Below are 14901 nucleotides of genomic sequence, written 5' to 3' on the forward strand. Positions count from 1 at the left end.
TACACATAGGGTTATATCTTTCACCATGCATAGCCAATGCAAGTGTTATTGCTACATTCCACCCAACACTCTATGGTTTTTATGGGCAGTATGACCTCTAAATTGTAAAGGTCCACTTGTCCTTGTGTGGTGATGTTGGTCTAAAAATGGTTTAAAAAGTATTGGTATTGTGCATTACCTGAAAGCATTTGTGCCATAGACTAGGAAACAGTTCTAAAGTCCAGCACTGTGTGTTTTTGTACTGAAAGAATGTAACACTCAGGTGCACCTTACATAAGGGGGTTCACAACACATATACGCTGCCCATATACACAATTAAGTTGGAACATACATAATTAAGTTGGAAAGCACCGTCAGATGAACTGAAAGTCAACACCAATGAAAAAATACAAAATTTCCCCTTACTGCATCACCTCGGGTAGCTTTGGTGACTGTTGTGTGCAATTGCATACTGACAGGTTGGTCCAGATAACCCCATTTGCACCTTGCATTAAAATGTGTCTTGTCTCCAGGTTTTATCTAGATATGATTTAATGAGAATACAATACCTGATCATAATACACCTTGTATTAACATGCCTCCACTGACCACACTGAAATCCAGTGGAGATGTCCAAAGAAGAAATAAGAACACACATAACTAAAAATGATAATAATAAAAATCAAATGTCTAGTAGAACCTTAAAATCACATCTGAGATGGATAAACGACTTGTGCATCAGATAGACATATGACATCATCTTCCATTAATCCTCCTGCCGTGTTCACCCTCCTCCCCTCACTTTAGTGTTCCCAGTCAAATTTGACTAGTCTGTTTTAACTGCTCTTAAATTCACACAAAAACCATTAATCACCACCATTTTTTTATTTAACACTGTTTTTAGCTGTTAACAATAATTCAGAATAGTGCTTAACGTAAATAACTACAGTGAAAATACAAATAGGCACTGAAAATGTATTCCAAAATAAACATGTAATGGAAAAAAGAAATGGAAAACCAGGGACCACACTCCTCAAAATGACATTGTGTGTGTGTGTGTGTGTGTGTGTGTGTGTGTGTGTGTGTGTGTGTGTGTGTGTGTGTGTGTGTGTGTGTGTGTGTGTGCGTGCGTGCACGCGCAAGTGTGCATGTGCTTGTGTGTGTCTGTACTTGTGTGCATGTGAATTCATGCACGAGTGGTATCTGACACTTGTTTGACTCGTTGTTAGAGTGATATACTCCTGCTAGAATCCACAGACCCATGTAGGATTGGAGATCTACCAGGTCTAATTATCTCCAGGTGTCCCCAAACACACGCCTTCCCCTCCAGATTTGTCATCTCCAGTATGATTCCCTCAATCAACTGTAGCATAAAGAGTTGGAAGCTGGACTTGATGTCATCCACATGACATGTTGCATATACCGTATTGGCCCTGGTGTCATCTTTATGATGTTTTCCACTCTTGCCCTCCCTCTTCTGTCCTGTGGGGGATGAAGACCAGAGCAAGTCTCCACGCTTGGACTAGAATGTCTCCTCGGGTGTCTGTTCTTCAGATGCCTCTTCTCTCCATCTGTTGACTGGTCAGTCTCCTCAAAGTCTGGATCAAACTCAGTGTTAAGTTCCACTTTCAAGACATCCTCCTTTGTCTCTGGTTCAGCTTTAGTTCCCTCTTCATCTTGTTCTAAAATCTGGTCCAGAACCTGTCTGATGGAAAACCGCCTGGTGAGTTGTCTACTCATTGTGCTCAGAGTAAAAGGAGTGCAAGGTGAACACCAAGCTATATTTTGGTGGTCTGTGAAGATATGAGATTTTGATTGGTCTGGAAGGTGTGGATCACATGATGGGGGAGAGGGGGTCGCACAAAAGCACGGAAAAGAGATGGGTTTACAGACACCTGTCTGTGTGACAGTATGATACAGTGTTTCATCAGGAAGGTGGTTCACGTGGAACGACTGGCACATAAGGGTGGCAAAGAGGTGTACCTACAGTAGACATATACGAGTATATATATATATATATATATATATATATATATATGTCTACTGTAGGTGTCATGGATGGGGCAAAGCACAGCACTAGTGTACACTTGACTTGATTTGAATCTTTAAGAGCTGTAGTTCATCAGCAAGTGATGCCCTGCTATTCAGTCAGCAGACTCAATTTAGAGGTATTCTAATGAGTTTATGGATCTATGCCAATGTGTCAAAGAGAATAAATGGAATGGACAACAGCCATCAAACCTCCCTGAGGTGAACCAATAACATGAAATTTTGTATTTTTCCATTTGTGTTAATTTATTTACTTTTATTTCTTTTAATCTTTGTTTTCAAGTCAGTTTTGTTGTGTATACAGTAGTGTTCAGAATAATAGTAGTGCTATGTGACTAAAAAGATTAATCCAGGTTTTGAGTATATTTCTTATTGTTACATGGGAAACAAGGTACCATTAGATTCAGTAGATTCTCACAAATCCAACAAGACCAAGCAATCATGCTATGCACACTGTTAAGGCTATGAAACTGGGCTATTATTATACAAAAGTAGAAAAGGGGGTGTTCACAATAATAGTAGTGTGGCATTCAATCAGTGAGTTCATCAATTTTGTGGAACAAACAGGTGTGAATCAGGTGTCCCCTATGTAAGGATGAAGCCAGCACCTGTTGAACATGCTTTTCTCTTTGAAAGACTGAAGAAAATGGGATGTTCAAGACATTGTTCAGAAGAACAGCATAGTTTCATTAAAAAGTTGATTGGAGAGGGGAAAACTTATACGCAGGTGCAAAAAAATTATGGGCTGTTCATCTACAATGATCTCCAATGCTTTAAAATGGACAAAAAACAGAGATGCATGGAAGAAAATGGAAAACAACCATCAAAATGGATAGAAGAATGACCAGAATGGCTAAGGCTCATCCACTGATCAGCTCCAGGATGATCAAAGACAGTCTGGAGTTATCTGTAAGTGCTGTGACAGAGTCCAAAGTCTGAATTCAAGCCACAGTTCAGAGTGAAGACAGTGAAGCACGGTGGTGCAAGCATCATGATATGGGCATGTTTCTCCTACTATGGTGTTGGGCCTATATATCGCATACCAGGTATCATGGATCAGTTTGCATATGTCAAAATACTTGAAGAGGTCATGTTGCCTTATGCTGAAGAGGACATGCCCTTGAAATGGGTGTTTCAACAAGACAATGACCCCAAGCACACTAGTAAATGAGCAAAATCTTGGTTCCAAACAAACAAAATTAATGCCTCACAGATGTGAAGAAATCATGAAAACTGTGGTTATACAACTAAATACTAGTTTAGTGATTCACAGGATTGCTAAAAAATCAGTTTGAACATAATAGTTTTCAGTTTGTAGTGTCCACAGCAGATGCTACTATTATTGTGAACACCCCCTTTTCTACTTTTTTTTTTTTTTTTTTTTACTAATAGCCCAATTTCATAGCCTTAAGAATGTGCATATCATGAATGCTTGGTCTTGTTGGATTTGTGATAATCTACTGAATCTACTGGTACCTTGTTTCCCATGTAACAATAAGAAATATACTCAAAACCTGGATTAATCTTTTTAGTCACATAGCACTACTATTATTCTGAACACTACTGTACAAGCAGAGTCTATGTGCAGCCCATCTGCTCTGCGTACACCCGATCTCATCAGATCTCTGAAGCTAAGCAGAGCAGCTCTTGGTTAGTACCTTGATGAGGGACCTCTTTGGAAGACCATGGAATGTGTGTGTTTCCCCAGGTAAAACTTGAGTTGCATCAGGAGTTAAACTTATGCCAAATCCCAATGTGGTAAAAAGGCAAGCAACAAGAAGAGGATTTGTGTGCTGTGAACCCATGTGTATAAGGTGAATCTGAATATTGTACCAGAAGAACTTGACTTAATATGCAACTTTGATACTCTGTAGCACAGTCACTCTCTGGTTTCTCTTGATCCAATCCATGAACACTGTGCCTGACCGTACTTTATTAACAGATGAACACACCCATGGACAAACAGAAGCATGCAAGTGTACTAGCAAGTTAAAGAATGTGGGCATTGAGCAAGAAAATGACAACCACATGGATTGGTAACCAAGGTTGGGTAGGATTACTTTGAAATGTAATCCAAAAGTAATCAGATTACAAGTAATCCAAATGTATGTACATACATAAATGTAATCCACATGTATTCTTTCAAAGTAATCCCACCCAACCTTGTTGGTAACAAGCAATGACACTTGTGCCGGTTTGGAAGTAGAGTCCTGCATCTTCCATCTGACTGACAAACTTTAAATTTTAATTTTGAGCTAAGTTGTGAAGGCCTTTCTAAGGATCAACACTTGTTCTTGACTTCCATGTGACACAATTCCTATTTTTCTCCAAGTCATTGATGGGGCACCATTGCTAATTACTCCCTTGTTTTGACCTATTATCAGCTGAGCTCATTATGCAAGACTCACAGCAACTTGGCAAAGGTCAGGGCAATCACATGACTTAAAGAAACATGATTGTGAGCCATCTTATTTCAACAAATTCTCATGATGCATTTCTTATATTATACTAACTTAAGCATGACATTTCATGCGTATTCCTAAGAATGTCCAGGCACATTCACAATATGCTGTTCATATTTTGATATACTAACAAAAGAATACGCTGACACATTTTTTTTCCTAAGTGATCCATCATCTTGTCATTGAAATCATCACTGCCTCCCAGTCAAAGAATATGTGGGATATGTGCAAACTGATTTGAAAAATTCATATAAATATATATGATTTTTGTGCATTCCTTTATCATACATTTTAATTAGAATTTTTTGTCGAAATTGGCTCCTTATTTCCCAAACAATGCCTTCATAGTGATCACCATTGCCTGCTGCAACCATGTGAAGTCTAAATGCACAATGCAGAAGGAAAATAGTTTGGTCATATTTCCAAATAACTTCAATTATGATGTATTTAGCATGCCTATTGCAAAACACAAATGGCCCTTGGTGACTTCTGCCTTAAAGTATGTTCTAATATTTCCCATTTTAATTTATTTTGTCATTTACCCCTTTAAACTTTGTTTTCCAGTAGCTATGTCCCTTGTTGGCTTAGTGGGTGCTTCCCTGTGTGCCTGCCCTACACTCATGTAGCACATTAGGGTCCCCAAGGGTGGTGCAGGGCTGATGAAGTTAGTAGGTGTGTATTGGTGTTACCACTCTGGGTCTGATCCAGTCCTACATTTTTTTTTTTTTTTTTTTTTTTTTTATGATACCATCACAAAATGCATCACATTGTCACGATGCAGTCAAGGTTCAGTCACTATTTTTAACCAAAATCCTAACCATAACCAACCAGATCTCATGCCAGTTTGTAATGGCATCACAAAAAGTGAATGAATCTATGACTTCATGATACATTTCGTAAATGATTCACGAAATTAATTTTTGAAGGTATGGTTAGGGTCATTGTTATGGTTATAATTTAGGATTAGATAAATGGTTAATCTTAGGGTTCTGGGTAGGGGGATTAAAAATAGTGAAATAAACTTGATCACGTCAGGAAAATGTGACACATTTAATTTTGTGATATTGTCACAAAAACTTAACACATTTTGTGATGGTACCATGAACGAATACATGAAGTCACTTTTCCTGATGCCATCATGAACTTGGCATGAGATTGGGTTGCTGGGTGCCACTGCACCACAGCTGGCCCTTGGCGACCTTTGCCTTAGTGTATGTGCCGATATTCCCCATTTCATTAATGCTACTGCATAAAGACCCACCTGCTTCTCAAAATGCTGTAATTATTGTTGGCAAATCACACTAAACATAGCTGCATGAGCTTGCAGATAGCAAAGATTAATGTCTTAAACATTATGGAGGAGAAAGGGTTGATGGAACGATAAAGAACACAAAGAGCTCATGAATTTATCTGCATATATGGGCTGTTTATTTGATCAGTGATAAGAGGAATGAGTCCACTTGCTCTCTAGTGTATACTCACATGAAGCTGTCGAGCCTTGTGATACCATCAATTTAGCTTTCAATGACAACTAGTCCTCAGTATGGATGAACACGCCCTCGTTGGTAAGCTGTGTGACAGGATTATGACTGTATTTGATATGCAACGCATGGAATTATAAAATATCTGCATGTTTAAATCGCTTGCTCTAAATCACAAGCTTAGCTCAGACTTGTTCTCTACAGAAGAATTACCATGACACCACCTTGTCTCTGTTGCCCTTGAGGATCTATATCTCAACTGTATCAAGTGCAGATAGTTTCTTCTGCTGCAGGAACATGAGGCTGCAGGCTTCTTTAAAAAGGGCTGCCTATGTACTAATGTGACTAATTATGGCATAAATTCATGGTTTCTCGTAATGGGCTTCACAGCTTGATATTTGTCTTGGGCCCTGCTTCCATTTTCACCTGCCGTTGCTCACAATCAAACACAGAGGTGGGGTGGAAGTTTCTTTTCATGTGTTCAAAGGCAACCGGTTGCAGAGCGTTTTTTTTTTAACAGAAACAATAACTCTTTTTAGTGAGAACAAATGCTGACATTTGGAGGCAGCAGCAGTGGATGAGAGAGAGAGAGAGAGAGAGCATGAGAGGCCCCTGTGTGCTTTCCAGAGTGCCTCTGGTGCTATTTGACAACGCTGTTGAGCACCCGGGGCAGCCCACCTGAGAATAAAGCATGCATTTCAATAAATCAACCTTTAATGAAAGCGTTTCGGCTTAGCACGAAGGAGCTTGCCAGAGGCTATCGCGTCCACTGTTTCCATATAGGTGGTTTCCAGTGAAGTCGAGGTAGAGGTGAAATATATTGCTTCCACACTATGACGCTCCAAAAACAAATACAAGAATCAATTGCAGAAAACTGTTACTGAAACTTTGCTTCTTCCATATATTTATATTTATATTTTATATTTATTTATATATTTATTTATATTTATATTTCCATATATATTCCATATCGTATTTTTACAATTTGCTACAATGAAAACCACTTGTTTGAAGACCATAAAGATGTCTGTCAGCCTAAAATGCAGGTTAACCAAGTTTAGAAGGGTTTACCTGCCACCATAGCCCTGGTTGATGGGGAGTAATACTTCATTGGATGAGGCACGGAGTGGAGGAGAACCAAAGTGAAAGGGAGCCCTGCGAGATCTGAGCAACACTCGAGCACAAATTCAACTGGAAAATGAGGATTAGTGCTTCGTCTGGCAGGAGCAACGATAGAAGCCCTCTGTGCTGATATCTATCCATCTATCGAGATAGATAGATGCATCATAAAAGCATTAAAAATCATGAAAGCCTGATAAATATTCATAAATAATTGAAATGTGTGATGACTGTCACCTGTATAATCAATATGAAAACTGGGTTCTGTGTGTGTGTGTGTGTGTGTGTGTGTGTGTGTGTGTGTGTGTGTGTGTGTGTGTGTGTGTGTGTGTGTGTGTGTGTGTGTGTGTGTGTGTGTGTGTGTGTGTGTGTGTGTTTCACGAGAATATCAGTCACAGGACCTCAAAAACTATTTTCAGAAAATATGAATCAATGTATGGCTAATTGTCTTTTAGAATCATTTTAATGTTGCATGAACATTTGCAAGTTTGTGTGGTATTCACTTACAAGAAATTATTATTATTATTATTATTATTATTGAATAAAAAATATAGCGTAACTGTGTTAGAACTGATTTTGTGTTGATATGCCAATAAAAAAAGTGGGTGGGGGAGGGGCATCAAACACGAATTTATTATAACTCTGAGTACTGCGTGTACATATATACACTGTTAAAAAAAATTAAAATGCCAAATATCTAATTAACACAATATATAAATAATTAGTTGCAACTACTTTTCACTTTTAAAAAAATCCTCAATCAAATTAGAGTTTTTGCTACGTTTTATATTTTTTCTGAAATATTAACAATAATTATTCTAATTTAGTTCTTCGGGATTTAGGCTTTTTGCCTCTTCTGTAAACTGTTTAATTAGCTGTGTCCTAAAGGCGCCATAATAACCAAGCCATGATGAAAAGCACAGGAAAGCCTGTCCGATTAGAGCCCATCACACAGCTCATTGGAGCTGGCAGATGCTTAGATAGACTTTTATGGATTGCTCAATGCCGTGTCGTAATGAAACAGGCAGGGCAGACCTATCCTGAACCAGGCTGAAAAGCTCCAGAGACGCGCCCGCAGGGAGCGCGTAATGCGCGCTGCGTCCCTCGGCTGTATTAATCACACTGAAATATAAATGTGCGGCGGGGAGAGGGGAAAAGAGGAGAAAAATGAAATAAGTATGTCGTTTATCCCAATCAAGGTCGTGAATATGTGACCGAGAGAACAGAATGAGGCCCTAAAGGAAAATGATGGTCCATTTAGAAAGAATGAAAACTCATAATGTTTATGAAAAGAGAACTTCATCAAGTCGTTCCCGAAAGGATGGAAAAGCAATACAATGACAAATTTGTTTTTAAGTTTTTAGGGAAAAAAAGAAGTTGTGAGTAAAAAAAACGACTCCTCTACAATTTATTTTAGCTGGGAAAACAGTTTAATATTTTTTCCTTTGATTAATGGATGCCATACCTCACCAGTATATCTATACTGGTTCGTTTGATTTTATTTACATTCAAAGATATAAATTAGTAAAAGTACTCTTGATAACAAGATTGTGTTGATTTTTCCCCAAAGGCAAATAAAAACCGACCATATATGCATATGTATTTACAAAACAAACAAACGATGCCAGTTTCCCATTTCTGCAATACAACTTGCATAAATTATAGGAATCACTTTGCCATCATTTAAAAAAATAAATATCAAATGTAGGCTATTCCACTTTGAAGTCCTCACTTCAGTCTGCCGTGCGTCATTTAGGCAACCCGTTCAACACTTTTCACAGAAAGGCAAAAAAAAAAAAAAAATCCACACGTGAATATGCACTGAAATAATAAACAAACTATGGGAACCTGAGAAATATAACTCACATATACTGGGAGATATTTAATGTCGATTTGCAATTCACAATGCATTAAAAAAACAACTTGACAATATTAATGTGAAAAACACGTGCTGATTTTTCTTTGCGGAGCTGGAGACCTGGTAGCAGCTTTTATGGAGAAATGGCGGTACTACATACGGTTTTGTCTAAGGTTACTGGGGTTAAAACACGAGACTAAAAGGTGGAGACATTCGCGCAAAGCAATTGTGACACCTACCTGCGGACCATGGAAATCATGACAACCTAAGACGATCTCCCCGCAGAAAAAAAAAAAAAGAGAATCTATTTTTTAAAGGCTCTACATCCAAGTGCTCAGTAAAACCTTCATTAGAGAGGGGAAAAAAATCTTCAACCTAACCACCGTTAAACAGCTTCCCACGTGCGCAAGATAAAGTAAACTTATCCAGCAACTGTAAGTTGCGCAATCTGCATGACTGCGCAGAGCAAACTGGCTGATTTGTTTGCGTTTGGCTCACCCTGTGTGCCAATAATTATCCAAAGCTGGATGATGGCGTTTGGACTTCATTACGCACACAGGAGAGGAGACGTTAAAACAGGATTCCTGCTCAAAGCTATGGCAACTTTTTAAGGCCCGCCACCGTGCGCGCGCGTACGCTCTCGTGCGCATTGTCGGGGCCCGTTTGAGGCCTATCCTTCATGGCTACAGGTGTGCTTGTGCACTGATTTTATGACGTCACCCTTAATAGGAGGTCAAACTAAAACGAGACCGGTGTTAGGAAATTCAATCGTTGCGCGTAATACGCGTTTATTTTGTTGTAGGTGGCGCTGTAAAACTAATCTCCATAAATCGTTTCAGTCATAACATGCTCTCGCACAATTTCGTTTGATTGGCGAGTGAAAAAGTTACCAAAGAGGTAAAACATAAGTAATGGAAACAAGTGGATTCCTGTCACAGGCAACATTTCTATCCTGCGCTTTAAGAAAAATACAATCTCAAAATGCAACAAGACATAAAATACGTTTACAAACTGGTTATGATTTGCCTCGTCACGTTATTACGTACCTTTCTTTGCCTCTAAATTTGCGGATCTGAATTGTTGCTGCTCTACAACAACAATCTGGTTTGGGTTACTTTTAACGAGGGGGGAGTCTGGCCCGTGTTTGTGATTTGTGTCGGCCTCGACAGCCTGGTGAGAAGAGCTCACACCGTCGTTTGCTGCAGCAGCGGCGGCGGCTGCTGCCGCAGCAGCCAGACTCACTCCGGATGAATTAGTGTACCGCAGGATCCCTTGGCCCTGCAGGGAGCTGAAGTTGCCATAGTTTGTGTAATTGCTATAAAAGGGAGAAGTGTAATAAATAGGTCTTCCAAGGATGGAGGGGGCCGGGTAAAGGGAAGGGGAGCTGGCAGCTGGGGAGGTGGTTGAAGGTGTGGGGGGAGTGAGGAGGCCACCACTGGAGGAGGGGCAGCCCTGTTGCCCCGGCTGGTGTTGCTGCTTTTGATCCGAGGTAGCAATCTCCGCCAGCGACCACAATTTGGGCTTCACTGTGGGGTTCTGAGGCGCGGGTCCAATTCTGTTATCAAGGCATGGAGACGAAGATTTGCTGGTTCCGATGAGGCTGCGGGCCAAATCCTCTCGTTGGAGATGGTGGAGGTGCTGGAGGTGCTGGTGGTGATGTTGGTGATGACTTAGCACTGGCGCCTCGACTCCCATCAGCGGAGAGGATGTAACGGGTTTAGGGATCCTCTGGTTCTGCTCCTCGCCTTCCTCCTCGCATTTGTCGCCGCTCTGTTCGGAGCGCAGTTCTCCCACGCGACAGTTCACCTTCTCTCCGTCAGACTCCGCGGAGCAGGAATCCGTTAGTGTGTCGACATGAAGGCTAATGCCTAGAGAGATAGATGAAAATGTTATTTAAAAAAAGTAAAAGTTAATTAAGACAAGTAAACGCGTAAAAATGAATAAAGCCATGAAAATGTGTGCGTAAAAGTGACTCAAAACAGGAAAAAGTATACATACAAATAAAAAAAATAGTGCTTAAAAGTGAATCAAAACAGGATAAAGTATACATACAAATAAAACAAATTTGTGCGTAAAAGTGACTCAAAACAGGAAAAAGTATACATACAAATAAAAAAAACGTGTGCGTAAAAGTGATTAATAATAAGAAAATGCATGAATAAAAATAAATACATGAAAATGTATGTGTGTAACTGTGCGGGAAAATGGGTGCTTAAAAGTAGATAGGAAAATATATGCGTAAAAATGAAGACGTCAAAATGTGTGCGCAGAATGAATAAAGGCGTATAAACACATGCGTAAAAGTGGCTAAAGATGTGTGCGTAAAATGGAACTGGAAGAAGGACTTATATATAAATAAAATGTAAATGCCCAATAAAAATGTCTATGTAATGTATCGTGTATCCCTTTAAACAGAATGCTTTATAACTAACAAAGCAGGAATGACAACAAGTGTGACGATTAAGAGACTTTATTTTATCATTAAAAGTGTAATTATTAAACATACAGCAACTATAAATCACTTAAATTTCTCAATGAATTCATTTGCGCTCTCCTGCTACATTAACTTCCAATGACCTGAATTTAATAAAGTCAATGAAGAAAAACAACAACAAAAATGTTTCACAAGTGTTGGTCCTGCAATATAATATTCAGTGTAAAAGCATTCAATATATAAAACGCTGAGTTAAATAATCAAAGCCAAATATCTTCAATAAAGAGAAATATATGCGAACTGGAATGCGTATTCATTTTTTTCTTTTTTATCAGAATATTACTCCATGAAATAACTTTCGATGTTTAACACACACACATACACAGATGCGCGCGCGCGGGGGTAGGGGGTCATCCCCTCCTTTCACCCCTCAGCCCCCTCGGAATTGTTAAATGGATCATTGGACCAGTATTCACATTTTACCTCACCTTCATCATCCGCCGAAGCCTCGCTGTTATCCAGGTTTTTCTCCGAGCCCTCCACCTCTTTCCTCTCGCCGTCCCCGTCCTCCTCGTCCTCGTCCTCGCTCTTATTCCGGGGCGCCCATGTCATCTTGTTCTCCTTCTTGAGCCTCCTCCTGGCGTTGGCGAACCATGTGGACACTTGCGTCAGCGTCATTTTGGTGATAATGGCCAGCATAATTTTCTCCCCTTTGGTCGGGTAGGGGTTCTTCCTGTGCTCCTGGAGCCAGGCCTTCAGGGTGGCCGTGGCGTCTCTGGTGGCGTTCTTGCGGTAAGCCGGGTCGTTGAGCTGGTACGGATATCCCGGACTGCCGTACGGGTGGTAACTTAATGCTCCGGCCATGCCCGTCGTGTGCGCGTCATACGGAGAGCTCTGGACAAAGTTGGAAAAAAAAGAGAGAATGAGAAGGAGATAAGTTTAGTGCTTTAAAAAAGTTTTTCTGGGGTAAAACATATAACAACAATTATAATGATGATGAAATAATCAATCCTGCTGTAACTCTTATACTTTTAAAAGCACAGAAATAAATGTAATCCTCCTGTTTTATAAGTAATACAGACTGGAAGTGTTTGATGGATTACAAAAAAAGTGCATTCATGTGGGCGTTTATGTTATCAAATCTGTGCGCAACGTAAAAAAGGTATAATGACAGTAAAATCCAACGTGCGTAAAAGCAGGTGGCAGGAAGGCACGGACTAATGGTTAAGATCATTATCACATTAGCTAATGACAGAGTCGCTCTTAATACAGTCGTAAAGATAATAAAAAAAGGAAATTTAAATTTTAATCACCTATTAACTCCCCTTCCACCCCCACCCCACCCCCTTGTTTTCTTCCACTGGTTTTTGTTTTGCTGTGGGAGCCCCAAGTGTTAACATCTTCGCAGCATTACAAATCCCATTAGCAAATCACTTGATATGCACCTTTCCTAAAACGCTTGAAGTGGCCTGTGACATTCGTGGTGCGAGCTTTTCGTGTTTAAATCCCATTTATTCACGTCACAATGAAGTCTTCGTCCCCTGCTGATTTTAATGACTGCAACAAACCACATTATGATGACGTGATATTACACTTCAATCCGGCTTTATTTTAATATATATGTATATATATATGCACAATTAGGTGCGTGGTGGCTATTAAAATGTTTAAAACGCTGCAATCTGCAGTTTAAATGCCCATTTAATTCAAAAGGGTTAATGGTTTTATAATGAGGGTGCGCAGCAGGCCGAAGCATATGATCGTACATGTGCACTCACCAAAAAAATAAAGTTAAGCAACAACTTACAGATTAATAAATGGTGCGTAAAACCCGATTTGCGCACTTTCTTCCATTTTTCTGCTCTCTTCCAGAATTTCCGCACTGACATATTTTACCATGTAAGATGGGAATCCCGTGGTCGGATCTGTGGAGTATGACAGTGGACTGGAGAAGCCCGCACCAGCCGAGGCGGAGAAAGCAGCCGATCCGGGGTAAGGACTGAAGGCAGAGCCAGAGGACGACCTCGCCAAGTCTTCGTTCCGCGGGGCAGCCAGAGCCGAGGCCCCGTAAGCCGGACACGAATACAGAGCCAGAGAGCCCGGGGGCTGGTATAGGTAACCCTGAGGATAGGACATCGCCGATTCCCAAAAAAAAAAAAAAAAAAAAAAAGGAAGAGAGAGAGGGGAAAAAAGCGCAAACGCGCGCAGGAAGACGGGCAATAAGAGCCACAATAACAAGCAGCCAACTCAATAATCGGCCGTGCAAACAATCATCACACAAAGGGAATAAAAAAAAAAAAATCCTCCCTCCTCTGTCCCTTAAGTGGAGAAAAAAACCCGAAAGATGTGTTAAAGTGCCCACATAGAGGCGATGTGGCGTGCGTCCTGATCCCCTAGCGTCCGATGTTTTTAGTACGCAGCGCTATGAAGTGAGGAGTTAGGAGGAAAGCAGCCAGTGGAGTTTCACAGAGCATTGGGGGAAACTGGAGCTGTCACTCCGGCTCATCTGAATATCCCATCCCCGCCCCCTTTGTGCTCCACAGAAACGGAGCTCCGGAACAAAACCGCCGCTGCACAATGCAAACAAATAAGGAGCGGGATTTTAAAACTTTGAATTAAGCCAAATGAAACGTTTATGTTGGTTTAGAGTAACGCAGTTTGCAGTTCAACGTAGTTCTTTTTTCCCCGTAATTTCTAACCTTCTTTATACACTTCTTATTTTTCCACAAATTCTAGTTCTGTTTATTGAAATGGACACTTTTGTCGGGTTAATTATCCATGCTTAAAGGAAATGTACACAGAGCATCGAACTTGCGACCCTTCTTTAAAAAAATACAAGTAAATTAATGTCACATTTGTTTGTTGTAATATTGCTGCATTACGCGATAAAAATCGCGGTTGTGTTACCATGTCCAAACATTCATATTACCACACAAAAAGGCAGCGCTCTCTTGTTTATTTCGTCAGGCCAACGATACGTCTGATTATGTCGTGTGCGCGCTCTTTACGCACTGCGCGCCCTGGCCTGAGGGAGGCGTAACCGGCCCCGAACATTTTCACCACTTAGCGCGTCTCCAATAAGCTCTTTACAGCATTTGATCAGCAACACGAACACAGCTGCTGCCGGATGATTGTGCCTGCGTGAAGGAAAAGCTCCACTTCCACGTACACAAATCCCCCCCCCCCCCCCCATCCCCCCGCACTTGTCTTTCTGCGTATGAAAGTGCACGCTCGCGCACTTTTGTAAAGTTGGTCGCGGTCGGTCACCTGTCTGCGCCGCGCACTTTTAGACCTGTCCGCCCGCGGAACAGGGCGCAGCCTTGTCCTTTGTGATTGTGATTACAGACATTATGACCTCTGTTGGAGACAAGCGATACGGCGCGTCATGGCGCAAAAGAGATTGTCACAGCATTTTTTTTTTTTCTCTCTCCTTCCAGCACGCAGTGTTGGGAAGAAGACCCATCCTCATTAGTATTCAACCAGCTGAATGTCTTCGTCCATCAGGTGCTTGTTCCTTCA

The 14901-nt window shown here is 40.7% G+C and overlaps 1 protein-coding gene across 1 annotated transcript; it reads right to left on the minus strand.

Annotated features, from left to right (window-relative positions):
- Positions 1 to 9290: 9290 nt before the first annotated feature.
- Positions 9291 to 13865, minus strand: irx2a (iroquois homeobox 2a). The gene is made up of 3 exons (XM_034175256.1): positions 13279 to 13865; positions 11871 to 12276; positions 9291 to 10816 (listed from the first exon to the last, which is right to left on the minus strand). The coding sequence occupies exons 1-3, from the start codon at positions 13516 to 13518 to the stop codon at positions 9987 to 9989; spliced, it is 1476 nt and encodes a 491-aa protein (XP_034031147.1). The 5' UTR covers positions 13519 to 13865; the 3' UTR covers positions 9291 to 9986.
- Between the last annotated feature and the right edge of the window lie 1036 nt (positions 13866 to 14901).

The sequence above is a fragment of the Thalassophryne amazonica genome, chromosome 7 (assembly GCF_902500255.1).
Source record: "Thalassophryne amazonica chromosome 7, fThaAma1.1, whole genome shotgun sequence".
Taxonomy (NCBI): domain Eukaryota; kingdom Metazoa; phylum Chordata; class Actinopteri; order Batrachoidiformes; family Batrachoididae; genus Thalassophryne; species Thalassophryne amazonica.

What these genes read in the sequence shown, in the direction of transcription:
- irx2a (XM_034175256.1), bottom strand. Translation starts at nt 13,518, where the DNA reads ATGTCCTATCCTCAGGGTTACCTATACCAGCCCCCGGGCTCTCTGGCT. An exon ending in CGGGATTCCCATCTTACATG is followed by an intron (nt 12,277 to 13,278) that starts GTAAAATATGTC and finishes AACTTTGTCCAG; the next exon opens with AGCTCTCCGTATGACGCGCA. An exon ending in GGCTTCGGCGGATGATGAAG is followed by an intron (nt 10,817 to 11,870) that starts GTGAGGTAAAAT and finishes CTATCTCTCTAG; the next exon opens with GCATTAGCCTTCATGTCGAC.